Raw genomic sequence first — 27124 nt, forward strand, 5'->3', positions numbered from 1 at the left:
TCTGAACTCAACGTACCAGTTCGCCGCCGTCTGTCGCCCCCAGGGGGGCCGGTGGCTCCCGCAAACAGGGGCGGGATGGGTGTGGGCCGGCGCCTGGCTGCCGGGCGGGCGAGAAGACCAGCCAGGCCCGGCTGTAAAGCGCTCCGCACCGCCCGGAGCCGCGCCGCCTCTCCGCTTTCCGTGCTGAGCGCCCGGCGCGCCGCTCCGCGCGGAGGCCCGAGAGGCAAACGGGGCGCGCGGAAGGCCCGGGGCTCCCAGCCCGCGCGGGGAGTGGGGTGGTCCATCAATCAGGAAGTGTGCGGCCGGAGAGGCCGCAGCGTGGGGAGGAGCGCAGCGGCAGCAACTCGGCCACCCCTCCAGGCGCCAAACGTGACGGGGGCGGGGCTGCGGGCTGCGGCCCCCCGGGCGAGCCCGTTGCCGGGGTGGGGGACGCACGTGTGCATACGAGTGCGGGGGTGCCCCTCGGCGGCCCGGACTACAAGTTCCAGGGTGCCCAGCGGCGCGCCCGGGCTTTCTGGCCGCGCAGCCCGCCGGCTCGGTGCAGGTCGCCGCGGGCTGGCACACGCCACTCGGTCCCCGAGTAAATAAAGGAAAGACACTCCCGAGTACCGTAAATAGAGTCCAAGTGGGCGGGGAGCCGCCCCGAGGCGCCTGCTCATGTCTCTGCAGAGTCGGGTGTCCGGCCGCCTGGCACAGCTGCGCGCGGCGGGGCAGCTGCTAGTCGCCCCGCGCCCCTGCTCCAGCCCCCCGGCGGATTCCACGCGGCCCCGCAGCAGTGCGTGCAGCCCCCCAGCGTCCCTGGGCGCGTACGGCCCCTGCTCGCGGACCCCAGCGGGAGTTGGGGCTTGGGGGGCGACGGCCGTGGGGCGGAGAGCCGGGGTACGCACCTGGGCCCCCCTGGCCATGGCGGCGAAGGTGGACCTGAGCACCTCCACCGACTGGAAGGAGGCAAAATGTAAGTTCAAGCAGGAGGGGGGCGCGAGGGATGAGGGCGGCCCCGCCTGGGCTTTCCTGGGCTGTACAGCACACCAGGAGCAGTCTCTTCCACTCAAGAGACCGGGGGAAGTTGAGGCCCCACGTGCTCCATATGGACCCCCAAGTACAGCCACGCCCCCGTATGCCCAGCCCAATTCACCCCAGGCCAGGGCCAGGCCTCCAGGCAGGGGCAGTGTGAGGAGGACACCTTAGCCCCACTGGAATGGGTCACAGGTCACCCCAGAGGTCATCCAGGACTTACCCACTTACTCCATTGCCCAGAGGGGAAACTGAGGCCCAGTGCCTGACCTGATATGCCTAAGGTCATGCAGAGTTTGTGGCAGAGCCTAGACTGGGATCTTGAACACCCTATGTCATGCTGGTATGGTTTCTCAAATGGTGACATTTTGGCAGAGTAGCAGGGAGTAGGCTGAGGGGACAGCTCTGGGGCTGGAGTTTTCACCTCTCTGGGCAGGCCCGCTCTGCCCCTACCCTGCCCCCACCCCACCCCGCCTTTCCGGGCATGTGGCCCAGTGCCCTCTTGCCTTGCCCACTGGCAGCCTACCATGTTGGAGCAGTCTGTCCTATTCCTGGGGGGGGGGGACACAGAGCAGAACAGGAGGAGCTGGGGCCCTCGCGCTGTGAGAACGGTGACCCCCCCCCCCTACCGCCCCCGGGAAGTTTCTGAATCCAAACGGCTTCCTCCTGCTCCGGCGGGCTGGGCAGGAGTCCTGGTGAGGCAGGAGTCCCAGGGCTGGACCCGCGCTCCGGCGGAGCGGGGACCGGAGGGCACCCGGCCTGCAGATCCCCAAATAGCCCGGTCTGGCGTCCAGCTGTCCCTGCCCTTCAGGGCCTGCCTCCGGCCTCCTGCTGTAGTGCTTCCCGGCTGGACCCGCTTTCAAAAGCGCGGAGCAGGCAGCTCATTGGCTGGGTCTGCGCGGTGCAGGGGGAGCGGCCAGTGGGGCCGGGCAGGCGGGCCAGGGGCGGCCTGTGGCGGTTCGGGAGGCAAGGGAATGCGGCGTCTCAGGATTGGCTTTGAAACCTCCAGGTGATTTACTCTGCCATGAATTGCGGGACCTGCTACGGAATCGTAAAGCGCCGGCAGAAAGCACTTAACTTTATTCCGTGAGCAAATGGATGCTTGTCAAGCCCACAGCACTGTCCCAGAACACCCGGCAGGGCGAGCAGACAGGGGCTGGCGAGAACCGGGGCGCCCCAACAAGGAGCCCTGCTTTCCCCCTCTCTGGCCAGAGAACAGCAACCCAGGCTGGTGGGGAGGGGAGGTGAGACAAAGTCCCGGGCCCCCATTCTCTATCTGCTGCTATCTCTATAATTCAACTCCTTTTAACTTCATTCCTACTTGTTGTTAGTTGCTGTCCTGTTGTCCCTCTGCCCCCACTCATGGCAACCCCATGCACAGCAGAACTGCCTGGTCCTAAACCATCCCCACAGTGGGTTTCGAATCCCACCGTTGTGGTCCATAGGGTTTTCACTGGCTGCTTTTCAGAGGTAGATCTCCAGGCCTTTCTTGCTCCTTATCTTAGTCTAGAAGCTCCCTTGAAGCCTGCTCAGCATTGTAGCAACATGAGAGCCTCCACTAACAGACAGGTGGTGCTGCCACTGGCCAGGAATTGAACCTGGGTCTCCCACACAGCAGGCAAGAATTCTGCCACTGAACGACCACAGCCCCCACCCCATTCCTTGATGCCACTGGAAACAGCCAGACCTCATGGAATTGACTGTGTCCAGAGTTACCAGGCTGTGGTGGTGTCACTGGGATTTCTCCCTTTCTCCTTGGGGCTGGGGTTTCTATTCATTCATTCAGCCAGTTTTTATTAGATGCCGCCTATGCGTGTTGGCAAGAGTCTGGCTTTTTTTTTAAATGTGGTCTGCACTGTGTTAGTGCTGGGGAATTAGCTCTGAGCCAGACAAGAAAGGGCCCTTCTCCAGTGGAGCTTCCCTCATGGAGCTTGTAGTCTAGTGGGAGGAAACAGAAGAAAAGCTGGTCAAGTAAGTAAGACAATGCCAGGTAAAGGTCAATGCTATGAAGAAACTAAGATAGTAGGCACACAGAGTGGCAGGTGAGGCTGCCCGAGCTAGGGAGGTCAGAGGAGGCCTTGGGGGAGGGCTGTGGGGAAGGGCACTCCATGCCATTGCTGAGCCACCGCCAGCCAGGCCCAGGGAGCAGGGCTGGGCTGGGAGATTCAGCTGCTGTCCACGCTAGGTCCCTTGCGCCATGAACCCAGCTGGGTTATACAGTAATGATTATAACTAACGCTTCCACTAGCCGTGAAGTTCCCCAGCAGGCATCAGATGGTTGCTTGCGGGATTTAGACATAGGATGTATTTTAGTTATCCATCGTTGTGTAACAAATTGCCTCAAAATTTAGCAGCATAAAACAGCAAATATTTATTATCACACAATTTCTGAGGCTCAGGAATCCGGGAGTAGCTTAGCTGAGTGGCTCTGGCTCAGGATCTCTCATGAGGTCGGCTGGGGTTTGATATCTTCCAAGATGGCTCCCTCACATCAAATGGTGGTTGGCTGTAGGCCGCAGTTCTTCACCACAGGGGCCTTTCCACCAAAGCAGCATGAGTGTCTTCACAACATGGCAGCTGGTTTCCTCCAGAGTCCAAGAGAGGGAGAGCAAGGAGACCAAGACAGAAGTCACAGTACCTTTTTGTGACCTAGTATTCAAAGCATACCGTCACTAGCTTAATTCAAGGCTTGGAATAGTGTCAGAAAGTCTAGCCCACATTCAAGGGGAGGGTAATTAGGCTCTACCTTTAGAAAGGAAGAGTCTCAAAGAATTAGTGGAAATATTTAAAATTTTTGATTTTGTTGTTGTTGAGAATATATATACAGCAAAACATTCACCAAGTTTCTACATGCACAATTCAGTGACATTGGTTACATTCTGTGAGTTGTGCAACTGTTCTCACCCTCCTTTTCTGAGTTGTTCCTCCCCCATTAAACTCGCCACCCCCTAAGCTTCCTAGCTAATCTTTGGAGTTGAGTTGTCACTCTGATTCCATATAGATAGTTCTTAAAAGAGCATAATGCTCATGGCAGACATTTTTTACTAGTTAAGCTAAACTTGTTTGGTTTTAAGAATACTTCAGGGAATATTTTTGGTTTAAGGTTTAAAGATGATCTCAGGGCAGTAGTTTCAGGGCTTCATCCAGCCTCCATGGTGCCAGAAAGTCTGGAGTCCATGAGAATTTGAAATTCTGTTCTGCATTTTCCAGTGGGCGTATTTTTTTAAATCCACCACACTGTTCGAAGCCTGGAGGGCTGCTTAAGCCAGACTCTGCCTCTCATTGGGGTCTGAGCCACAGTCCTCGTAGCCCCCCCTTATAAATTAAATTTACACTTTGAGCTGAGTTATACAGCGAAGTACATCAAATGCACAGACTTTGTGTTGTCAATGAACTTTTATATAAGTATCCAACTATAACTGCTACGCTGATCAGCAGATAGAATATATTACCATTACCCCAGAAGTTTCCCTTGAGCTCCTTTCTAATCAAAACCCCTTAGAGGTAATCACTATTTTATTAGTTTTGTCTGTTCTTGAGCCTCATAGAAATGGAGGCATATCGTGTGTCTGGCTTCTCTTACTCAACACCTATGAGATTCGTCCGTATTATTGGGTATATCAACATTTTGTTCTTTTTGATTGCTATGTAGTATTCCATTGTATGAATGTGCCAGTTTGTTTACCCATGCCTGCTGACGTGCGTTTGGGCTTCCAGTTTGTAACTGTGTGAATAAAGCTTCTCTGAATGTTCTTATACATGTCTTTGGTGGACAGGTACTCTCGTTTCTCTTGGATATATACCTATATAGGCCTCCAAATGCTTGTTTGTGCCTGAGATGATTCTTTCTTGAAGACTGACACACAGTAACCCAACTCACAAGAGACTGATGCATAGGTCAGAAGACTGGTGTGGCAGTTCGTATGGGATGTGTTAAAGCCATGGATTTGGAAACTCATGTGTGGAGAGCCACCAGAAGTTGAATTGTAGTCTTAGGTTGCTCAGTAGTATGTAGTCTCAACTGGGGGGCTGGTGGAATGTTGTGGAAGCTAATCCCACTCCCCTGGGCAGGCTGAGCAAGCTTCTCCGCCAGGAGTAGACCCATCCACCAGGGATTCCTCTACCTGGGAACTGGGCCACTATTTCAGTCAAATCTTGCCTTGCTCCAGGCACTCCTTTTCTTTGCCTCCAAGCTTCTGTGGACCCATGCTCCCTCTAGGTAAGTAAATCCCATTTTGGGAGACTTCTGCAATGTCTGGTTTCACTGGCCAGGGGTTAATTTCTCCAGTTTAATTCCTTCATTTCTGGGGCACCTCGTTATTCCCCCAGGCAGTGCTTTTTCAACGGAAGGTTGTGGAAACAGTTGCATTTTGGTGTGAGGGGCCTTTGGGTTGGGCCCTCGTGGTGTCTAGGGACTGTTACCGCAGGAGGGGCCAGGCCTGCTAAGAGAGGGGCCACAGATCCTCATTCCATCCTGCCCCTGGAGAAGAGCTGTGCTCTGGAGAGAGAATGTGTGTTGGTGCCATCAGACACGGGCAAGTCCCAGCGCTACTGCTTCTACATCCTCTGAGCCTCAGTTTGCTCATCTGTAAAACGGAACCAGTGGCACCTGATTTGTAGGTTGTGTTGAGACCATGTTAGAAGCTATTTTGTACACCCGTGGCCCATGGAAAGGAGTCCCTGGGTGATGCGAATAGTTGAGCGTTCAATTTCTAACTGAAAGGTTAGTGGTTTGAACCAGCCAGAGGCACCTGGGGAAGAAAGGCCTGGCGATCTACTTCTAAAAGATCTCAGCCTTTAAAATCCTATGGAGCAAGGAGCCCTGGAAGCACAATGGTTAAGCGCCCAGCTGCTAACCGAAACATTGGTGATGGTTTGAACCCACCCAGTGGCTCTGCAGTAGAAAGACATGACAATCTTCTCCTATAAAGATTACAGCTTAGAAAACCCCATGGGGCAGTTCTACTCTGTCACATGGGGTCACTATGAGTCAGAATCGACTGCACGGCAGCCAACAACAGCAACAAAACCCCCCAAAAAACAACAGAATAAGTAAAACCCTATGGAGTACGGTTCTGAAACATGAGGCCACCAGGAGCTGGAATTGACTCGGTGGCGATTGGTTTTGTTTTTTTCTTTTTGCCCACGGAGGGCCCCCAGCAGCCCCCTTGCTTGTCGCCCCTCAGGCCTGTCCCCTCTGTTTAGTTCCGTCCGCAGCAGCTCTGGTTAGCTTGCTGACTCCCCCTGACCGAATGCTGGGGCCTTAGCCCTGACCCCAGCCCTGTCCCCTGGATTTCAAGATGGGGCTTCAGTGTTACAGCCTCAATTCGCACTGGGCAGGGCGAGTACTAGTTTCACCCCCCGTGGGATTTCTTCTAGCGTGTCTGCTTTATCAGAGGTGACTGCTGAACTCGCACATTGACCAGGCGCACCTGGGAACCAGAGGGGGGCTTCTCCCACCTGTCTTCTGGGAAACAGTCTTGGCACATCCCAGTGTGGATGGCAGTGAGGGGACATCGCGGGCAAGTTCCAAGATGCCTCCTGCCCTGTCTTCCCATTGCCTGTGGCACAGGCTTTGACGGGGCCCTGTGGCTGGGAACTGTGAGCATAGGCGATTAATGCCCCTGCCGCCAAGTCTAAACGGCACCGCGTTCCTGGCGCCGGGCTGTTATCAGCCCCGCCCACCTGGCCTTCTCCAGAATAGGAGCCCTCTCTGCGCCCCAGCATGCCCTCACCTCTCTGAGCACTGTCTTGCAAAGTGCCATAAAGACAGTTCTTTAAACACATCGTTGAATTCCCCTTCGCCGACTGCACTTTATGGTTCTGGCGGAGCCTGCTTCCTCCGCTTGGCTCTTGAGCCCAGGAGCTGCTGGAAGAAGCTGCGTCTGGGGTCAGGCCTCCTCATCAAAATTTACTGTGAACACCTTTTTACAGCACACCTACCTCACTGAGCTGTGAAATAGCCTCGCCTCTCCAAAAAAGAAAGAAAATGAAAACGTATGTTTTATATCTTTTACCAGAAAAATAAAACTCACTTGTACTTGAAGTTTGCATCTGTCCTGACGCAGGAGGGAGAGAATGTCGTGTGTGGTGTGAGCCCAGCTTGAATTCCTGCTTCTCTTTCTTTCAAAGGGAGTGAGGAGGGGCCTGGGGTGAGTCACCCTGCCAACAGAGGAAAACTCAGGCCATGGCTGTGGCAGCCAGGTTTCTCGGAACCACGCACAATCATAGTTGCCATTTTCTACCTGCATAAATGCATCTGTAAGGTCCCTGGTGTTGGTGAAGGATATCAAATAAACCATGGACTGCCAGGAGGAGGAACAATCTGTCTTGGAAGAAGTACGAAAAGGATGGCGAGACTTAGTCTCACACACTTTGGACATGTTGTCGGGAGGGACCAGTCCCTGGAGAAGGACGTCATGCTTGGTAAAGTACAGGGTCAGGGAAAAAGAGGAAGACCCTCAGTGAGATGGATTATCACAGCGGCTACAACAATGGCTTCAAACATTGCAAGGATTGTGAGGATGGGGAAGGACTGGGCAGTGTTTCGTTCTGTTGTACATGGGATCGCTATGAGTCAGAACCAACTCAATGGCACCTAACGACAGCAGGTCCCTGGGTGGCGCAAACAGTTCAGCACTCAACTACTAGCGGAAAGGTTGGTGCTTCGAACCCACCCAGAGGCGCCTCAGAAAACAGGCCTGGCGATTGACTTCTGGAAGGTTGCAGCCTCGAAAACCCTATGGAGCACAGTTCTACTCTGTACACAGAGTCTCCATGAGTTGCAATCGACCCAATAGTAACTAACAGCAGTGCAGTGTGTAGCTCCTCAGGGAACAGCTGGGCCACAACCTCTTTCTGGAGATGAGGAGTACCTGAAACTGCTCTCGTAAGGTGCATACTTGGGACCATGGGCTGGAAGGGACAGACTGATGGATGGACGGACCCAAAGTCAGCACCCAGCCAGCTGGTGGCAGAGGCAGGAGCTCCTGCTGACTTCATTTGCCATCCCCAGGAACCAGGGCTGTCTTTTGGACTGTGCTGGAGAGAGACGGCCCGAAGGCCAGGCCATAGGTAGCGGGGAGGACCATGGTAGAGAGAGCATGGGGCTGGGTCCTAGCCTGGGGCTGGGTCCTGCTCAGGGTCCTTCACTTGGGTGTGGCCGCGGACAAGTCGCGCTGCCGCTCTGGGACTCCGTTTCTGTTCTGTAAGACCCGGTGGTGGCATCTGCCTGATGATGTCTCTAGGCAGCCGGGGGCCTGACCGGTCCTCCAGGGTCTCAGCAGTGCTTTCACTGCCAAGACCTCAGGGAGGGGATGCCTTTGGCCACGACTGAGCAAGGTGGCAGATGAACCAAAAACCAAACCCAGTGCTGTCGAGTCGATTCTGACTCATAGCGACCCTATAGGACAGAGTAGAACTGCCCCATGGAGTTTCCAAGGAGCGCCTGGCAGATTCGAACTGCCGACCCTTTCGTTAACAGCTGTAATGCTTAACCACTACGCCACCAGGGATGGATAGGGGGACCTAAATTTTAAAAGTGTTTTCTCTTTCCTCACCCTTTCTTCAAATTGGAAAAAAAAATTTTCCCTCCCAAGTTTTGTTGTGTTTTGCGTTTCTCTTCGGGCCTTCTGATTTCTGAGCAGGGCTGGCTCCCGGGAAGGAAGGAGTGTGCCTGATGTGTGCATAACACATTACAGTTTATAAACTGTGTTCACGCCCCTTCTCACTGTATCCTCTTGGCAAGCCTGGGCCCCAGGGAAGGGCTGCCTTGGGCCTATTCTAACCACACCAAACCTGTTGCCTCCTGATCAATTCCATCTCATAATGACCCTATTCTAGGGATGAGAAAACTGAGGCTCAGAGAGGGTGAGGGACTTGCCCAAGAACATGATGTTGGGAGCCCAAACCCAATGGGAGCGGGAGCAAAAGAGGAATAAAAATCATGGTAGTGGCCTGGAACTGGTCACACAGTGTTTGTCCACAGTTGGGGAGACAAGCCTGGGGAGGCTGACACTACCTGTCTTTTGCTGTCTAGTCCAGCTGTTCTAGATTTTTCCATCCAAATGCCTTCTCTGTGACCTCAGGGCTTTTGCACATGCTGGTCTCTGTGCCCAGGAGACTCCGTTCTCTTGGAGTTGCCCTCAACCTTCCAGTCTCAGCTCATTCATTCATTGGTTCATCCCACACACCCTCCCAAGGGCTCGCACACTCCCTACCCTGTGCCGGGTGGTGGGACTCCAACAGTCAGCAGGACAGATACCTGCCTGGAAGTAAGAAGTACATAAACTAGGCAAACTATGGCATATCTCTGCAGGACCCAGAGAATCTGAGGTGAGAGCAGGGAGGAGGGCCTTTTATCAGAGAAGCATTCCAACAGAGGGCGCAGCAGTGCAAAGGCCCTGAGGCAGGAAGCAGCCTGGCCTGTGTGAGGAACTGAAAAGTGACCTGAGTGAGGGGCATCGGAGGGGTAGCACTCGAGGAGGTTGGGAAGAGAGGCGGGGCCGTTGTGTGGGCCAGATCTTCGGTAAGGACTTGGAGTTTGAACTTATTTTTAATAAGCAAAGGAGACGCATGTTGTTGTTGTTGCTAGTTGCCGTCCAGTTGATTCTGACTTGTTGTAGCCCCCTATGTGCAGAGTAGAACTGTCCTCTGTAGAGTTTTCAAAGGCTGTAAGCTTTTGGAAGCAGATTATCAGGCCGGCCTACCAAGGCGCCTCTGGGTGGGTTCGAACCACCAACCTTTCTGCTAGCAGTCGAGCGCTTAACCATTTGTGCCACCCGGGGATTCGGAGATGTCTACCTTATATAGGGTCGCTCTGAGTCAGAATAGACTTGATGGCAACAGGTACCTTATATTCTTATAAAATCCCTGGGCTGCTGTAAGAGGAAGAGATGATAGGGGGCGAGGGTGGACACAGGGTCTGGTGGGAGCTTCCTCAGGGGCATGGGGGGTGATGATGGCGACCTAGAGGAGGGTGCGGAGCCGAGGGCTTGGTTTTCGGGGTGTTGTAGAGATAAATCTAACGGGTCCTGCGTGCGGATGGGAGTCAGGGAGTAAGAGGAATGGAGGGATCGGGATGGCCCCAGGGTTTGGGGCCCACCAAAGCCTGGGGGAGAACTAAAAACTAAAACCAAACCCTCTACCATCGAGTCAATTCTGACTCGTAGTGACCCTATAGGACAGAGTAGAACTGCCCCATAGGGTTTCAAGGATTGCCTGGTGGATTCAAACTGCCGACCTTTTGGTTAGCAGCCACAGCTCTTAACCACTACGCCACCAGGGTTTCCAAGGCGGAAGACTGGAGGGGTGGAAAAAACATGTTTTAGGGAAAGGGGTCAAAAGTTCCATCGTGGTCATGTGGAGTTTGGGGGATGATAGCAGGCCGGGAAGAGAGATGAGGGTCTGGAGGGACAGGCTCGGGAGCCATCGAGCGTAGAGAGGGTTTTGAATCCATGGAATTGATGGTGGGTTGAAAGAAGGCTGAGGCAGCAGAAGACAGAAGTGAGGATAAGCTGGGTGGGCTCCAGGAGAGGGTGGTCTCAGGGGCCTGGAGAAAACTCAGCAGGGCATGCCGAGTGCACCCCTGGGTGACCTTGGCCAGACCGGTGTGGGCTGAGGGGAGCAGGTGGGGTGAGCAAGTGGAGACAGGGCTGGGAGTCAGAGAACTGATGTCCCAGCTGGTGAGGGGTGGAATGTAGGGTTGAGGAAGGGTTTTGTTTTAAAAGACTGGGACATGGGAGGTTGTTTGGAGACAGGCAGGATGGTCCAGTGAGGGGAGAGCTGCAGGGGCGAGTCCCCCAGAAGGTGGGTGGGCAGCTGCTGCTGGAGGAAGGACTTTCATGCCTGCTGACCTGTGGGCAGGTGGTGGGAGGAGGAGGTAGCATCCGAGGGCAGAGGAGGAGTCGGGGAGGCTAGGGAGAGGGGAGAAGAGCAAATGAGGCCTGGGCGGGGGGTGGGGTCGAGAATTTAGAGGAGCGCTCTGCTTGGCAGTGGGGTTTGCTCAAGCGATTTGTAGCTTCCAAGGCAAACCAAAGAATTTGGAGTTACCTCCTCCAGGAAGCTTTCCCGGCTCCCTCTGCTCGGTCAGGCCTGGGACCTTACCTTGCTTGGTATCCCAGGCTGGCATGTGGTGATGCTCAATAAGTATTGATCCCCTGGCTGATCAGCATTCAAACTGTCGGTGAGAGGAAGGCCTGGATCAAACCCGCGCCTCTCCCACCACCGTCCATTCTTAGCCCTCTGCAATACTGGCCAACACCAGCTGAGCCCGTTGTACCAAACTAAACCCCTTCCTCTTCTCAGTTAATGCAGGTGTCCCATTTTACAGAAGAGGAAAACTGAGGCTTGCAGAAGCCCTTTAACTACTTCCAAATACTACCCCCCCATACGCACACAAAGGAGCCATGGTGGCGCAGGGATAAACTGCTTGGCTGCTAACCAAAAGGTCGGTGGTTCAAACTCACCAACTGCTCCGGGGGAGAAAGATGTGGCAGTCTGCTTCTGTAAAGATTTACAATCTTGGAAACCCTATGGGGCAGTTCTGCTCTGTCCTACAGGGTTGCTATGAGTCAGAATCGGAGCATTTAAGGGAGTCCTCACATCTTGTGTGAGGTCATGTTGCTGAGTGGCGAGGGCAGTCCCTTGCGAAGGGGGCGCAGGGAAATGGGCCTTGAGCAGCAAGGGAAGCCCATGGCTGAAGGGCCAGCATGTTCCTTTGGAAAGGATGAAAATGGCACCGCTTCAGGGGAAAGGTCTCAATCCAGATCTGGTGACAACATTTTTGATGTGATTCTGGCGCCCCTGGGTTGGAGCCCTGGTAGTACAGTCGTTAAGAACTCAGCTGGTAACCAAAAACTTGGCAGTTCAAATTCACCAGCTGCTCCTTGGGAACCCTATATGGTAGTTCTACTCTGTCCTGTAGGGTCACTATGAATTGGAATCAGGTTTGGTTTTTTTGGTTTTGGGATGAAGTCTGATCCTTAGCAAGCTTTTGATGCTCCGAGTTGGCTTTGACTCCTTCCAGCGTCATTCCCTGCCATGCTCACCCCGCCACACTGAATTTCATTCACCTGGGGTCTCACACATGCTGTTCCTGCTGGCAGAACGCCCTTCCCTGTCCTTACTTAGATGTCCTCCCATCTCCTCCTGTGTTCAGGTTCTGGCTACCTCCGCTCCTAGCCCTCTGCATGTCTCTTTCGCAGCACTTATTAGAATTTGAATTATTTGCTTGCTCGTTGTCTTAGTTATGTAGTGCTGGTATAACAGTACTACCACATGTGTATGGCTTTAACAAAGAAAATTTTATTATTTCACAGTTTAGGAGACTAGAAGTCTCAATTCAGGGCGCCAGCCCCAGGGGAGGGCTTTCTCTCTCTGTTGGCTCTGGAGAAAGGTCCTTGTCATCAGTCTTCCCCTTGTTTAGGAGCTTGTCAGTGCAGGGACCCCAGGTCCAAAGGACGTGTGCTCCAGGCTCTTCTTGCTTGGTGGTAATGAGGTCCGCCATCTCTCTGCTTGCTTCTCTCTTTTATATCTCAAAAGAAATTGACTGAAGATACTACCTAATCTTGTAGATTGAGTCCTGCCTCATTAAAATAACTGCCTCTTACCCTGCCTCATTAACATCATAGAGGCAGGATTTACAACACTTAGGAAAATCACATTGGAAGACAAAATGGAAGACTGTCACACATACTTAGAACCATGGCCTAGCCAAGTTGACACACATTTTGGGGGACACAATTCAATCCGTAACAGTTGTGTAATGCCTGGGCCAGCCTCAAACTCCCTGTTGGATTGTAGATTCACAAGGGCCACATCTGCTTGTTCACTGTCGTGTCCTCAGTGGTGGCGCAGGACCTGCATGCTCTGTGTGCTCAATGAATGTAAGACCTATATGCCGTGGGTGTTCAAAGCGTGCAGGACTTGCATGCTGTGGGTGCTGAATGCATTCAGGGCCTGCATGCTATGGGTGCTCAATCAGTGCAGGACCTACATGTCATATGTGCTCAATCAATGCTGTGGAAGGTGTGGGAGGTGGCTTCCAGAAAGTGTGGTTCTGGCCTGAGCTGGAGTTGAAGCAGATTTGGGGTGCTCCCAGACTTTCATCCTAATCCCCTCAGTTAGCACTACTGAGCGTGCAGTAGGAGCCCTTTCCATGGGTTATGTTGTCTAGTGCTCTCGGCAGCCTTGCCACGGGGTATGATCACCATTGGTACCATGGGACCGGTCGGGGGACTGAGGTGTGTGTGAGTGACCTGTCTCTCCTGAATACCTGCCCCTCGCACAGCCATTCTCCATAGAGGTTTCCAGAAGGCAGACCCTTCCTCCTCCATCAGCTCCTCGAGTTGCAGTCCCACCCCTACACATTTTCTGATGCTCTTTGCGTTTCTAGGTTGTGGCCTTGGCAGTTTGTTCCCCCTGCCCCCCAGGCCCTCAGTGGGGGCTGCTCCTTACACGGGGAGCAAGGCTGGGGCTGAGAGCAGTGGTGCTGGGGCGGCCTTGGGCCGGCAGGTGGAGCCCATGAGCTGTAAGCCTGGGCCGCTGCTCAGGCGAAGCCTCCAAGAGGCTCAGCGTTTCTCTGTCTCCCGCCGCCCCAGATGGAAAGCCAGAGGCAGGGGGCAGGGCTGGAGCAGGGGTACCTGGCCTGTGTGGAGTCAGAGTCCGCAAGTGGGTGGGGACTGGGAAAGCCCCTAGCTGGGTGCCTGTGGGGCGGGGGCGGGGGGGGGTGCGGGGAGGGGTTCTCAGTCAATGCTGGGGGAATGTCAGGAACAGGTACCAGATCTGCTGGATTCTGTGGCTCTTTGAGGCCAGTTCTTCTGGCTCCTTTGCCCTGTTGTTGGCAGTCGATTGTGACTCACGGCGACCCCATGTGTGCAGAGTAGAACTGCATCATAGGGTTTTTAAGACTGTGACTTTTGGGAAGCAGATTGCCAGGCTTGTCTTCCAAGGTGCCTCTGGGTGGGTTCGAACAGCTCAACTACTTTCGGCACGTAGTTGAGCTCTGAAGTATTTGCATCACCCAGATAATGTAAACTATTGATAGTGTGTTGTCGTTAAGTACCATACAATCAGTTCCCATTCATATATATAACAGCGGGAAACCTTGCACTGTCCTGTGCCATCCTGACAATCATTGCCATGTTTAAGCCCGTTGTTGCAGCCGCTGTGTCAGTACATCTCATTGAGGGTCTGTCTCTTTTTTGCTGACCCTCTACTTTACCAAGCATGCTGTCTTTCTCCAGTGATTGGTTCCTCCTGATGACATGTCCAGAGTAATCGAGATGAAGTCTCTCCATCTTTGTTTCTAAGGAGCATTCTGGCTGCACTTCCTCCAAGACAGATTTGTTCATTCTTCTGGCATTCTGTGGTATATTCACCATCCTTCCTTTGGCCAACACCACAATTCACACGTGCCAGTTCTTCTTCGATTCTCATTATTGCCAATTGATAGTGTAACTGATTGTGTGGCACCAGCCTGCCTGGCCTTAGTGTGCGTGAGCTCGTATAAGCTTGAGCTATTCTGCAGGGGGTGTCTTAATCCCCTGTCTATAAATTTAGGGACCCAGAGAGATGTGAGAGCAGCTGGAAAGCAGCAGGGCTGAATTCCAAACCCAGGTCTGTGGTACTCGAGTGAGTCCCTCAGCCTTCTTGGGCCTCAGTTTCCCCTCCTGAACAAAAGGGGTGGGACAAAGTGGTCTAGGGGCCCCTCTTCCCATGTGCCTGAGGGAAAGGTGGTTGTGTATGGACAAGGCGGGGGTTACTGTGAGGAGGGGGGAGACTGGGGCAGGGAACAATGGCCTGGACTGCACCCCCCCACCGCCGCCCTGACTTTCCTTTCTGCTCCCCCTCCAGCTTTTCTAAAAGGCCTGAGTGACAAACAGAGGGAGGAACACTACTTCTGCCGGGACTTCGTCAGGCTGAAGAAGATCCCGACATGGAAGGAAATGGCAAAAGGTAGGCACTGCGCAGGAGAGGCCCGCCCAGGTATTTGGTGATGGGCTCTTCAGACTCATCCGTGGTATGGGAGAACTGTACAGCAGCAACAAGAAGAATAATTGTTGCAGCTTACTGTGTGCGGGGCGCTTTTCATGCATCACCTCATTTAATTATTAACACAGCCTAAAGCAGGTTCAATTTTTATTCCCATTAAACCATTGGAAAACTGAGCCCCAGACTCGTTAAGCCACTTGCCTGTGACTACATGGTTGTCGTGAGCTGGGATTTGAAGGTGTGGTGCAGTTGGCTCACATGGGTCATGCTGGTGAGCACCCAAGTCCTGCAAGTGGCTGGTTCGCTAACTCTGGGCAAGCCTCAGTTTCTACATCTGTGAAATGGGCATGTTGTGTGCCGTTGAGACGGTTCCTACTCATAGCAACCAAAGGACAGAGTAGAACTGCCCCAAAGAGTTTTCAAGGCTATAAATCTTTTTTGCTCTCATTCAAAAATTTATACAGATAGTTTTGTGACATTGATTGCAGTCCCCACAATGTGCTAGCACTCTCTGCCTTTTCACCCTGGGTTCCCTGTGTCTATTTGGTTTTCATGTCCCTTCCTGCCTTCTTGTCTTGCTTTTGGGCCGTAGTTGCCTATTTGGTCTCGTAGATTTGATTGGACTAGGAAGCACATTCCTCACATGTGTTATTGTTTGTTTTCTAGGCCTGTCTAATCTTCATCTGAAAAGCGGGCTTTGGGAGTGACTTCATTTCTGAGTTAGCAGAGTGTTGGGGGCCATAGTCTTAAGGATTTCTTCAGTCTTTGTCAGACCAGTAAGTCTGGTCTTTTTTTGGTGAATTTGAATTCTCTTCTGCATTTTCTTCCCACTTCATCTGAGACTCTGTTGTCATCCCTGCCAGACCAGTCAGGCACCATCTAGTTCTTCTGGGCTCAGGCTGGTGAGGCTGTGGTTCATGTGGTCCTTTAGGCCTTTGGGCTAATATTTTCCTTGTGTCTTTGGTTTTCTTCATTCTCCTTTGCTCTGGACGGGATGAGACCAATAGATGTATCTTAGATGGCTGCTCGCTTTTAAGACCCCAGATGCTACTCACCAAAGCAGGATGTAGTACATTTTCTTTATGAACTATGTTATGCCAGTTGACCTAGATGTCCTCTGAGACTATGGTCCCCACCCCTCAGCCCCAGCAGCTTGGTCCCTGAAGATGTTTGGACATGTCTGGGAAGCTTCTGTGACTTTAGCTTGGACATGTTGTGCTGACTTGACTTCCCTACATTGTGTATTCTTTCCCTTCACCAAAGTTGACACTTGTCTACTATCTAGTTAGTGATTTCCCTTCCCCACTTCCCTCCTCCCTTTTAACCATCAAAGATTTTTTTTTCCTGTGTGTAAACCTGTTCTTCAGTTTTTATAATAGTGGTCTCATACAATATCTGTCCTCTTGTGATTGACTTATTTCACTCAGCGTAATGCCCTCAAGATTCATCCATGTTGTGAGATTTTTCGCAGATTTATCACTGTTCTTTATTGTTGTGTAGTATTTCATTGTGTGTATGTACCATAATTGTTCTGGGTTTATGTACCATATTTAGTTTATCCATTCATTTGTTGAAGGGCACTTAGGTTATTTCCATCTTTTTGCTATTGCGAATAGTGCTGCAGTGAACATGGGTGCTGCAGCTCTTATTTCTCTAGGATATATTCCTAGGACTCGTAGTCAGAATCGACTCGAGGGCACTGGGTTCTGGAATATTCCTAGGAGTGGGATTGCTGGATCATATGGTATTTCTATTTCTAGCTTTTTAAGGAGGCATCACACCATTTTCCATAGTGGCTATACCATTTTACATTCCCACCAGCAGTGCATAAGAGTTCCAATCTCTCTGCAACCTCTCCAACCTTTATTATTTATTATTTTCTGTTTTTTTTTGTTTAGCGCCAGTATTGTCCGGGTGAGATGGAATCTCACTGTGGTTTTGATTTGCATTTCTCTAAATGGCTAATGATCCTGAGCCTCTCCTCATGTGTCTGTTAGCCGCCTGAATGTCTTCTTCGGTGAAGTATCTGTTCATGTCCTTTGCCCATTTTTTAATTGGATTGTTCATCTTTTTGTTGTTGAGATGTTGAAATTTTCTATAAATTTTAGAGATGAGAATATTGTTGGGTATGTCATAGCCAAAAACTTTTTCCCAGTCTGTAGGTTCTCTTCTAGTTCTTTTGGTGAAGCCTTGACGAACGTGTTTAATTTTTAGACGCTCCCAGATAGGCTGCAGCTCTTCGTAGGAGCACATCACCAGTTCCTTTCTCTTATGGAGTGGCTGGTGGGTTCGAACCGCCAGCCTCTCAGTTAGCGGCTGAGTGCTTAACTGCTGTGCCACCAGGGCTCCTTTGAAATAGGCATAGATAATGTTAATACTATAGCTGCCTGTAGGCTGTTGTGAAGACTTAATGAGACCGTGTGTTAGGGACCGGCACACAGTAGGTACCTAATCTGTGTGGGCTGTCATTACTGTTATCGTCAGTCACCATGCTGTAGGCTGTCTCTGGAGGTGGAGGGAGGTTGATGGGGGAGGGCCTGGCCCATGGGTCACTCTGCAGTGGGGGGCCTCTCTTTGACTTTCTGAACCCCACTCATTCCAGGGGTGGCCGTGAAGGTGGAAGAGCCCAAGTACAAGAAGGACAAGCAACTCAATGACAAGATCTCCCTGTTCCGTGGTGACATCACCAAGCTGGAGGTGGACGCCATCGTCAATGCTGGTGAGTGGGGGCTTCTGGCTGGCCTGGGTGGCCGCCTCGTCGCCAGTCCCGGGTCTGCTGAGCCAGGCGTGGTAGATACGAATTGGCTCCAGTGGAGCTCGGGTTGCTGGGCAGAGTGGCCTGCTGGCGCCACGGCAGTCCAGTGTGTCGGCCACGCGGGCTCTCCTTCCCTTGAAACCCTGACCCGCTGTGTCAGGGGCATCTCAGCTGAGCGTCTTGCAGCATCTGAGACCATTAGCGGCTGGGGATGGGGAGAGCTCATCTGGAGTCGTTTCGGGCTGCCCTGCCAGGAACGCGGGGGACAGAGTGGGGTGGTCTGACTGCACGGGCTGCAGATGCCCCTGACCACCCCATTCCTTCCTCTCCTTCCTCTCACTCTGCCACCTTTGGACCCAGGCAGGTGAGGGAGCTTGTGGGGGAAGGGTGGGATAGAAAGGCCTCAGGCAGCCCCTGGCATTTCTCCAGCGCCTGGAAACAGAACTGCTCGGCTCTCTGCATCTGGCTCTTGCTGGCTTGGCAGTTTATTGTGACGAGTAGGGGAGTCGCTGCTTCTGTCCCCTCTTGGGGAAGGGAAGCCACTCTTCCCCCCACCCCAGGGTTGTCTGAATGAGGTCAAAAGGCTCCGGGGAAGGCCTCTGGAGTGCTTAGCAGTGGGATGTGGAGACGGGGCAGCGGCCATGGTCACCGTCACCAGGTGTGCAGGTGGTTCGTGGGATGTCTTATTTGCTCCTTCCCAGCCCAGGTTGGTGGCCATGAGGGAGAGTGCAGGGGCTGCGGGGGGGTGGGGGGGTGTTGCCAGGATGCAGATGGAGTGGGATGGGCGGGAGGCATCACTCAGTGGTGGCAGAGCGATTAATGGCTCTTCCTAAGTGCCCTTGTGACTTGCCAGACTCCGAGTGCCAGCGCGCGGCTTTGTCAGCTCCTCACTCTTGGAAAAGCACTTTAGTCCTGGCTTCGTTTTACTGCACTGGGGCTGGGAGTGGGGCCCGAGCTCCTCCGTCTTCCATGTCCCCTTGTACCTGCCTCTCTGTGCTCCTCTGTGCAGCGACAGAAGGCCAGCCTATAGTTGTGGGGGTGTCTCATGAAGCCCATGCAGTATCTGGCTCAGTACCTGCGGCTGCTGTCATCGTCCCTCTGAGCACCTCCCACAGATGAGGCAGCTGAGCTCTTTTCCCACTCTCTGCTTGCCTCAGTTTACCCAACGCAGCTTGGTGCATTTTCCTGGGGTCTTCTTTTTTTCTAGGAAGAGTCTTTCAGTGGAGACTTATAGAACCACAGCTGGCTTGGAGCCCCAGGTAATACTCACCCAGGCCCTGGACCTGGGGCTCCCACACAGGTCTTTGCTTGGTCCCAGGGTGACCTTGTTCCTGGTGGAACCTCGGGGGTCTCTGGTGGCTTTGCCACTGGGCCCGGGGTGCAGAGCAGTCTTGCCACCGCTCTGAACAGCCTGGCACTGCTCCGGAGGCACGTATATGGGTCTTCAGCAGCCTTGGCTTCAGCTCTGTCTGAATGCCTCTCTGGAGGGCCCTGGGGCTTTGGCTCCCTGGCGGCTTTGGTCCCACCCTCTGGAGTGTGTGTGTAGGGGTCCTCAGGGGCCTTCTCTTCGGCCCCTTCCCTAGGAGCCCAGGATGGTTTTTCCATCCCCTCCCCCTTGGTTCTGCCTCTGGGTGTGTGTGTGTGGGCCCTCAGTGGCCTTGACTCAGGCCCCATCACTTTGGGTCCCTGGTTCCTTGGCACTGATGGGACCTTGGGGTCCTTGGTTCTGGCACTGTCTCACACCCCGGCGTCTTCAGCGGCCTTGGCACTGGCTGGGTCCCTGCGGGTCCGAGCCCCGTGACTTTTGCCCCGCCCCCGCCCCGCCCGCCGGCGGCCTTGGCCCCCCCCCCCCATGTCGCCACCAGGGGGCAGCAGAGCTCGCGTCTCCCGGCGGCGCCCCCGTGGTAAATCAGCCGGTTTATTAGCAGAATAAAAGTGGGGAACGTGAGGCTTTTCGGAGTGGCATAAATCTGCGTCTGTGCCTCGTGAAACCCATATGTGCTTAATTCATATGTAAAGTTTCAAGCAGGAAGAGAATATGTGTCCATTAAATTCTATTTGACTTGATTATAATCATTACCCGTGAATAATTGCTTCTCGGCGCCGGCCGTGGAGCCACCACAGTGGGAGAAAGGAGGGAGCAATTATCTCGGGGTGGGAATTTTTAATTTTTATTTCTGAAGCCGAGGGCAGCGTTGGCCCCGGGGGTGTTGGTGGCCCGCGGGGAACCCTGCGGACAGCACTGGGGAAGGGAGCTTGGGGTCCAGCTGCCTGTGGGTGGGGTCTCTTTTTGTTCTCCTGCCAGATGGGGAGGGGGGCCGGGATGATTGGCTGCCACCTTCCCTCCCCTAGCCTCGCTGCAGCTGCAGGGACTTGGCAGGGTGTAGGGGGAGCTGGGAGGGGCCTGTGAGAGAAAGGGGGGCGCCATCCTGAAAAATAAGGGTTATGGGGATCTCCAGCCAGGCTGAGGGAACCCCACCCGTCCCCGGGTAGGGCTCTGGGGATCCCTGGAGAGGGCAGGGTCCAGTGAGCTCCTGTGCCCTCACCCCTTCTCCTCCCCACAGATGACTGGAAAACCAGACTCTTGCCCACCTGGTCCCCTGGCATTTGAAATCCAGGACTGGCTTTCACCCCACTTTGTTGGTATTGGGGTGTGTGTGTATGAGTGTGCGTGATGTACTGTATGTGTGTGGTATATGTGTGGGGTGTGTGTTTGTGCGATGTTTGTATGTGATGTGTAGGGTGTGGTATATCCTCTGTGGTATGTGGAATGGAGGGGGCTGGGCAAAAAGTAGGTTGCAGGGGTAGGACCTCCCAGCGCAGGCCCAGTACAGCCCTCATTGTCAGCCCTCAACCCTCCTCTCCACCGGGCTTCCTCAGCCCCCCTCCATGGGCTGCCAGCCGATTGCCGGTGCACCGCCCAGAAAGCCCTCAGCTCCTGCCATCTGTGCCAGCCATGGCTCTTGCCCATGGGGGCACACCGCATCTATCTTAATTAAATTGGGCTGCCATACTGGTGAGATGAGCACGGAGCCACAGCAGGCCCCCAGTCCTACAGCAGGAGAGCCTGGGGGCCGGCAGCCCCAGGCTGTGTTTGCAGAGAGCTGTGCTGGCATTTTTGCCAGAGGAAGTTGAGGTGGTACTGCTGCATCTGGAGTGGTTTTGTCCTCTCTGCCCCGGGGAGCGTGACCTTGACCTGGTCACTTCCTCCGGTGCCCTAGGCTCCTAGCTTACCAGGCCCATGTCTATGGGGCCCTCTCGATCCTGACAGACAGGGGAATCCCAGGCAGGAAGTGTCTCAAGCACAGAGAGAGAGCCCTATTCTTGAGCAGCCCAGGGGTCTGGTTCCCGGCCTGCAGGGCACGATGAGATGGACTGGGGATGAATGTGATGCTTGGTGCGGAGACAGATGGGACCTTTCACCTCAAAGTGGTCCTCAGCCAGTAAGCGGGGGCTGAAGGCTGAGTGGCCAGAGAACATGAAATCCCAGTGTTCCGCTGACAGTTGCATGGCCTCCGAGCCTCTGTTTCTCCATCTGAAAAATGGCGTCACAAGCGGCCCTACCCAGGGAGGAGTAGGATGAAGTGCGAGAGGCCCGCCCAGCACTGGGCGTGGAGCCTGGTATGCATCGAGCCCCCGGTAAATTATCGGGAAGTCGGGAATGAGAGCGACTAAGTAGAATATAATGTGACAAAGCATTGGAAGGGAGGTCTGAACAAAGTGCCACGAGAGGCCGCAGGGACCAATTAATCCTGCGAGGAGGTGGCGGGAGGCAGGCGGGTCAGTGAGGCCTTCGAGGGGCCCAGGCGTTGGGCCGTCGTGAAGGATGGGTGGGAAGCCATGTTTCACAGCAACAAGCCGGCCTCAGAGGGAGTTTTGTAAGCTGCTTATTTATTTAGAATAAGGCATGAAGTGGCGCTCTGTTTCCTTAAGTCCTGGGCTTTGGCTCGTGGAAAAGCTGCCAGCCACATAGCTTATTGCCACCTCCTCCCGAGCCCCCGGAAAGAAGCCTTTGCTGCCTGGAGGGTCCAGTGGAGCCTGGCCTGCTGAGGAGCAGGCCACTGCGGGGCCAGCCCCCCTGCTCCCAGCAGTCCCCAGGCTGCCGGCGGGCAGGCGTGGAGTGGATGATTTAGAGACCCCTTTGATGGACTAGCAAGCAGCGGGGCTGGAGGGACGCGGACTGCCTTGTGGGAAGTGATCTGACGCTAAACTGTCGCCGTAAATCGCTTTATCTGTCACTTCAGATTTAAATGTGTTTGCTGAGGCTTGCCGGCCTCTGCCGTGGCCAGCAGCAACCTCTCTGCAGTGAGCAGGGCGGGCTGGCCTGGTGGAGCAGCTCGCGGGGTGGCCTCGCAGCAGGACCTTGGGGCAGATGGAGCTTGTTAGCGACACCAAAGATCTCACCGGGCTGGGCCCTGGCTGCTGGGGGAGGGAGCCCACTGCTTCCCTGTCCTGAGGAGAAGCCCAGCACGGTGAGATCAGGCCACTGCTGGGTGCTGACCACGTGCCAGGCTGGTGTCACCCTCTGCGGGTGTGTGATAATCCCAGAGTCCCTGTGAGGGACCAGTGTCCCCTTTTCCAGGGAGCAGACTAAGGCTCAGAGAGAGAGAGGGAACATGCCCCACCTCTCTGGGGGACGGAGGCAGAGTTGGAACCAGTTTGCTCAGCAGACATATATGGCGGGCCTGCCATGCACCAGGCATTGGGGTAGCCTGGGCTAGAGAAGACACAATGTCTCATTTCAGATATGGGGGTGGAGGGTGAGACATATGAGTGGAAAGGGGCAGCAAAATCTGTGAGTGAGGGGGATCCTGCCTGCAGGGAGTGGAGGCAATCCTGAAGGCTGCCTGGAAGAGGAGGTGCTTGAGCTGCACCTAGGGGTCAGTAGTTGGGCAAGGGCATTCCAGGGGAGAGAGGAAGAGAGGTGGCAGGGAGGGATGATGCAGGTGGGACTTGAGGGGAAGTTCTGAGGGGTCTGGAATGAGCTTTGACTGGGTCCTGAGTTGTGGAGAACGGGTGCTTGATCAGACTTGGGTGTAGACAGATCCCTTGGGTGTAGACAGATCCCTTGGGCTGTGTGGAGAAGGGATTGGGGGTGTGAAAGTGGAGGCTGGAGACCCCGGAGAAGGGAAGGCACCTGGTGTGTGTGTTGAGGCTCCCCCAGGTGCTGGCAGTAGGGAGCATGGGATGGTAAGAACAGGGGTGCCCAAAACTGGGGATCTCCTCGCCATCTCTCCCAGTGTTATTTTATCAACACCATTGTCCTGATGGGGAAACTGAGGCTCAGAGACATGAAGCAGCTTGCTTAAGGCCACACAAGTAAGCAGTGGTAGAGCTAGGATTGGAATCAGGTTTGTCCTTATTACAGGGAGCTGAGAAGTGGGGCGTGTGTGTGGTACAGTGGTGGTGGTGGGGAGAGGTGTTCAGTGCAGACAAGATGGGTGTCTTTGCCTGATGTTTTGAGCCAGTCTCTGGGGTCATTGTCCCCCATGAGACCTCCATGGTGGGCTCTAGCTTCTGTGTCCTGCCCAATGTGTTTCCGAGTCTGGCCACTGGTACATCCCATGGAGCTCTGTTTCTGAGCTGGGGGCTGCCTGTCACCAGAGGCTTGTTATTGAGCATGTACTCTGTGTCCTGGGCCACCCCACACCACACACATTGCCTCATTTCTGAGGCAGGCACCAGTATTCCCTCCCCCCGCCCCCATTTTACAGATTCCGAGACGGAGGCACACAGGGTTCACAGCGCTGAGTAAAGGCAGAGCTAAGAATCAAACTCCTGTCTCTTGGACTTTGGGGCTTCAGAGTGTTATGAATTGAATTGTGTCCCCCCAAAATATGTACTGTAAATCCTAATCTCAATGCCTGTGGTTATGGTCTGATTTGGGAATGGGTTGTCTTTGTTATATTAGTGAGGCAGAATTAGTGTAGAGTGTATCTTGAGTCAATCTCTGTATTTTTTCTAATTTTATTTATTTTGTTGTTGTTGAGAATATACACAACAAAACCATACACCAACTCAACAGTTTCTGCATGTACAATTTAGTAACAATGATTACATTCTTCGAGTGAGTCGATCTCTTTTGAGGTAAAAAAGAGGTTAAACAAGTGAGTAGAAGAGAGAAGGGATGGGCTAAGATAGGTGCCAAGACGCATGGAGATCTCCAAGGAACCAGGAAACAGAAGCTAAAGAGAAAAGGACCTTCCTCCAGAGCTGGCAGGGAGAGAAAGCCTTTCCCCGGAGCCAGCACTCTGAGGTCAGACTTCTAGCCTCCTGGACTGTGAGAATGCTCCTTAGAAGCGAGGATGGCATCTCACGTACTTCAGACATGTTATTGGGAGAAGGACATCATGCTTGGAAAATAGAAGGTCAGCGAAAAAGAGGAAGACCCTCAACGAGATGGACTGATGTGGTGGCTGCAACAATACGCCGAAACATAGCAAGGATTGTGAGGATGGTACAAGACAGGGCAGTGTTTCGCTGTGTTGTACTTAGGGTTGCTATGAGTTGGAATTGACTCGAGGGCACCTAACAACAACAACAGCAACAAACCATGAGAAAATAAATTTCTGTTTGCTAAAGTAAAAACAAGAAACAAACAAAAAACCCCCAAAAACTTTGGGGTGAATGTGTTGGGCAGGACAGTGAGGAATGGGCCTGCGTCGTGTTGTGGCATGGCTCCCAACAGTCTGTGGGTGGCCCTTGGCTGGAACTGATGGTGACCGTGCGTCACTTCATGCAGGAGAGCCTTGGCATCCTCCACGCCTGCAGTGGGGACATCCAGGAGCTTGAGGATTTGGGGTTTGGGCATCTTAAGGAAAACAGAGAGGATGTGAGTAGAGGGGAAGTCCTGAGTGGTGCGAAGACCATTTAGTTCCTGCAGTGACTCCCATCCCTTGCAGAAGAAACAGTTCTTTGGTTGGGAGCCCATTCACATTCATAAGGAGCCTCTGTGACTTCTGAAGTTTCTGGCCAACTGCCCTTAGCAGCCCATCAGCTGAGAAGGAGCAGTTCACCAGCTTCAGGCTATGGAGGGCCTCAGCTTCAGAGGGAGCCATCGTGAGCCCCCCGTCAGACACTGAGGGAATGCCCACCAGCTCCAGGGAACCCAGAGCCTTCTGCTTGGACACAGCCTTCAGTTGCCTGTCATTGAAGGCAGGAACACGGTCCAGAACAACGTGCTGTGGGAATGAATGGGAGTGGCCAAAATTGCTTTCTTTGAGGGGCCATGATTTGGAAATTTCACAATTACACGATTCCTAACTTGTCAGAGAATGGCGTAGTTTGGTGATTGGGAGTTTCCTCAGGAATGCAACATGTCTCTCCAGCTTAGTCAGGTTGGGACGCCTCTTTCTAACTTAATTAAAGCTGGAGTGATTTCAGGACCGTTCATGGGAACTGGATTCTGGACACTGTTTCTTATTTTCCACTGTGAGTCACACAAGCAGGAGGAAAGTGCTTTCAGTCAGATAGTTGTGGAGGCTGGCAAGTCCCAAGTCCGTGGATCAGGCGTCAGGCTGGAGGCTTCTCCTGACTCACGTGGTTGCAGGGGCTGACGAACCCAAAATCGACAGGTCAGGCGGAAGGCTGCTGGCTCAAGGGGTTGTGGGAGATGGCAGATTTCAAGATCTGCAGGTCAGGCTGCTGGCTTTCATCCCAAGAACCAGAGGACAGAGGATGATGAGTTGGATGCAGGATCCAGAGAGCTTTGCCTGGACATCCATATGTAGTGGATGCAGGCCACATCCCCAAGGAAACTGATTGGTTTTCAGCTGATTTCTGCTAACATCAGATCACAAAATAGAGGATAGCTACATAGTCTATGCCAAACCACCGAGGATCATGGCCTAGCCAAATTGACGCATAACCTTAACCATCACACAGAGTGATGTGATCAGTTTGCTTTTTCAGAAGCCCCTGTGGGTCTGGTCACAGGGGGCAGCTTGGCTTGGGAGAACAGTCAGGAGGCCTGGAGTCCTGGTGACTCACTCCACCATCAGAAGGCCCAGAACACCTGAGACTGTGCCAGGGCCTAATTTCCACCACCATAGGAGGAGGGTGGTTCATTCTAGCAGGTCAGGGAGCAGTTACATAAATTCATAAATGATGGATCTCTCCTGAATTATTGAGATTCCCTCGAGGGTTGCAGAGCCTGGTCCAGTGAGCCATACTTTGGTTCTGGGTGGGACGTGGAGGACACTGGAAAGTCCTTCCACCCCAAGGTCTTACTCCAAGTCTCATGTTTATTAGCCATATTCTCCTGCCATGTCCCAAGGGAACATGAGGGTGTGGGCCCTGAACCCAGTGCCCCTTTGTCCTGGGTATCGATGAATGTTTTTTGAGTGAATGGATGATGGAATGCCCATGAGTGTTGGTCAGTCAGTGGGAGGGATTTGATGAACCATCAGCTCCCTCCAGGCCCCCTCCTCCAGCCCAACCTGGTCCTCTGTAGTTAGTCATAGAAGTCAGGGCCAGAAGGGGCTGATCCATTTTACAGTCATGGACACTGAGGTCCAGGTGGTAGACCTGTTATATGGGGTGCTTGTGAGGTTCCTGGCTCTGTGCTAGTCTTTGGGACACAAGGCTCAACACAACCCAGTGACAGGAGAGGGACAGTGACCTGCTCAGGGTCACACAGCAGGAAAGTGGCAAAACAGAGCCTGACACCCAAGCTTCTTGACCCCCAGCTCCAGGTCCTTCTTGACCTTTTTCTCCCCATCACGGAGGTATGTGGTTAGGAAACATCAGTTAGGGGTCTGCTGTCCCTGCCCCGTGTCCAGTGGCCCAGAGCACCTCTGTCCAGCTTCCCTCCCATCCTTGAGGCTTCCTGGCTTCAGCGCCCACACCTGTGTGCCTGCCCGTGTCCCTGAGCACTGAGCTGACGAGCACTGAGCTGAGGAGGCCGGAGCTTGTGGGAATGTATGTGTTTTGAAATTAATGGGGACCATAAAATTGGCCAAGCATGAAAAGGGCTTGGATCTACAGCCCTTGGCTGGCTCTGCTGGAATGTCCCTCCAGCCCCTTGGCAAAGGGCTGTAGAGCTGGCTTCAGGACTCCCCAGGAGGCTGAGGCTTGCCTGCCCATTTAATGGATGGGCACCTTTGGCCCTAGGAGATGAAGGGGTCTGGACGCAGCCTGTGGGAGCCATGGAACCCCCAGCTTCAGGGACCAGGGTCTCTTCTCCAGACACTGATGTTTGTGAGTGTGTTGAGTTGAATCTGCTCTCTCCTGCTCCTCGTGGGTGGACTTACAGACCCTGCCCCTGGGGCTTCCTGGCCTGGCCTGGTCCCAGCTTCCGGTGGCCTCTGAGCAGGCTGGTGACAATAACAAAGGATCTGGCCCCTGTCTCTTCATTTCCCTCTC

At 53.6% G+C, this 27124-nt stretch overlaps 1 protein-coding gene across 2 annotated transcripts in view; it reads left to right on the top strand.

The window, feature by feature from the left end:
• The first annotated feature begins 529 nt into the window (after window positions 1-529).
• The window catches only part of MACROD1 (mono-ADP ribosylhydrolase 1), a 174494-nt gene continuing 147899 nt past the window's right edge, over window positions 530-27124 (top strand). Inside the window, exons 1-3 of one of the 2 annotated variants that reach the window (XM_064287880.1) lie at window positions 530-955; window positions 14869-14970; window positions 17609-17725. In XM_064287880.1, coding sequence (XP_064143950.1) covers window positions 658-955; window positions 14869-14970; window positions 17609-17725 — 517 coding nt within the window. In that variant the 5' untranslated portion in view covers window positions 530-657. The remainder of the gene's footprint in view (window positions 956-14868; window positions 14971-17608; window positions 17726-27124) is intronic. The other variant, XM_064287881.1, reaches the window with a different exon arrangement.

The sequence above is a fragment of the Loxodonta africana genome, chromosome 7 (assembly GCF_030014295.1).
Source record: "Loxodonta africana isolate mLoxAfr1 chromosome 7, mLoxAfr1.hap2, whole genome shotgun sequence".
NCBI classification, from domain to species: domain Eukaryota; kingdom Metazoa; phylum Chordata; class Mammalia; order Proboscidea; family Elephantidae; genus Loxodonta; species Loxodonta africana.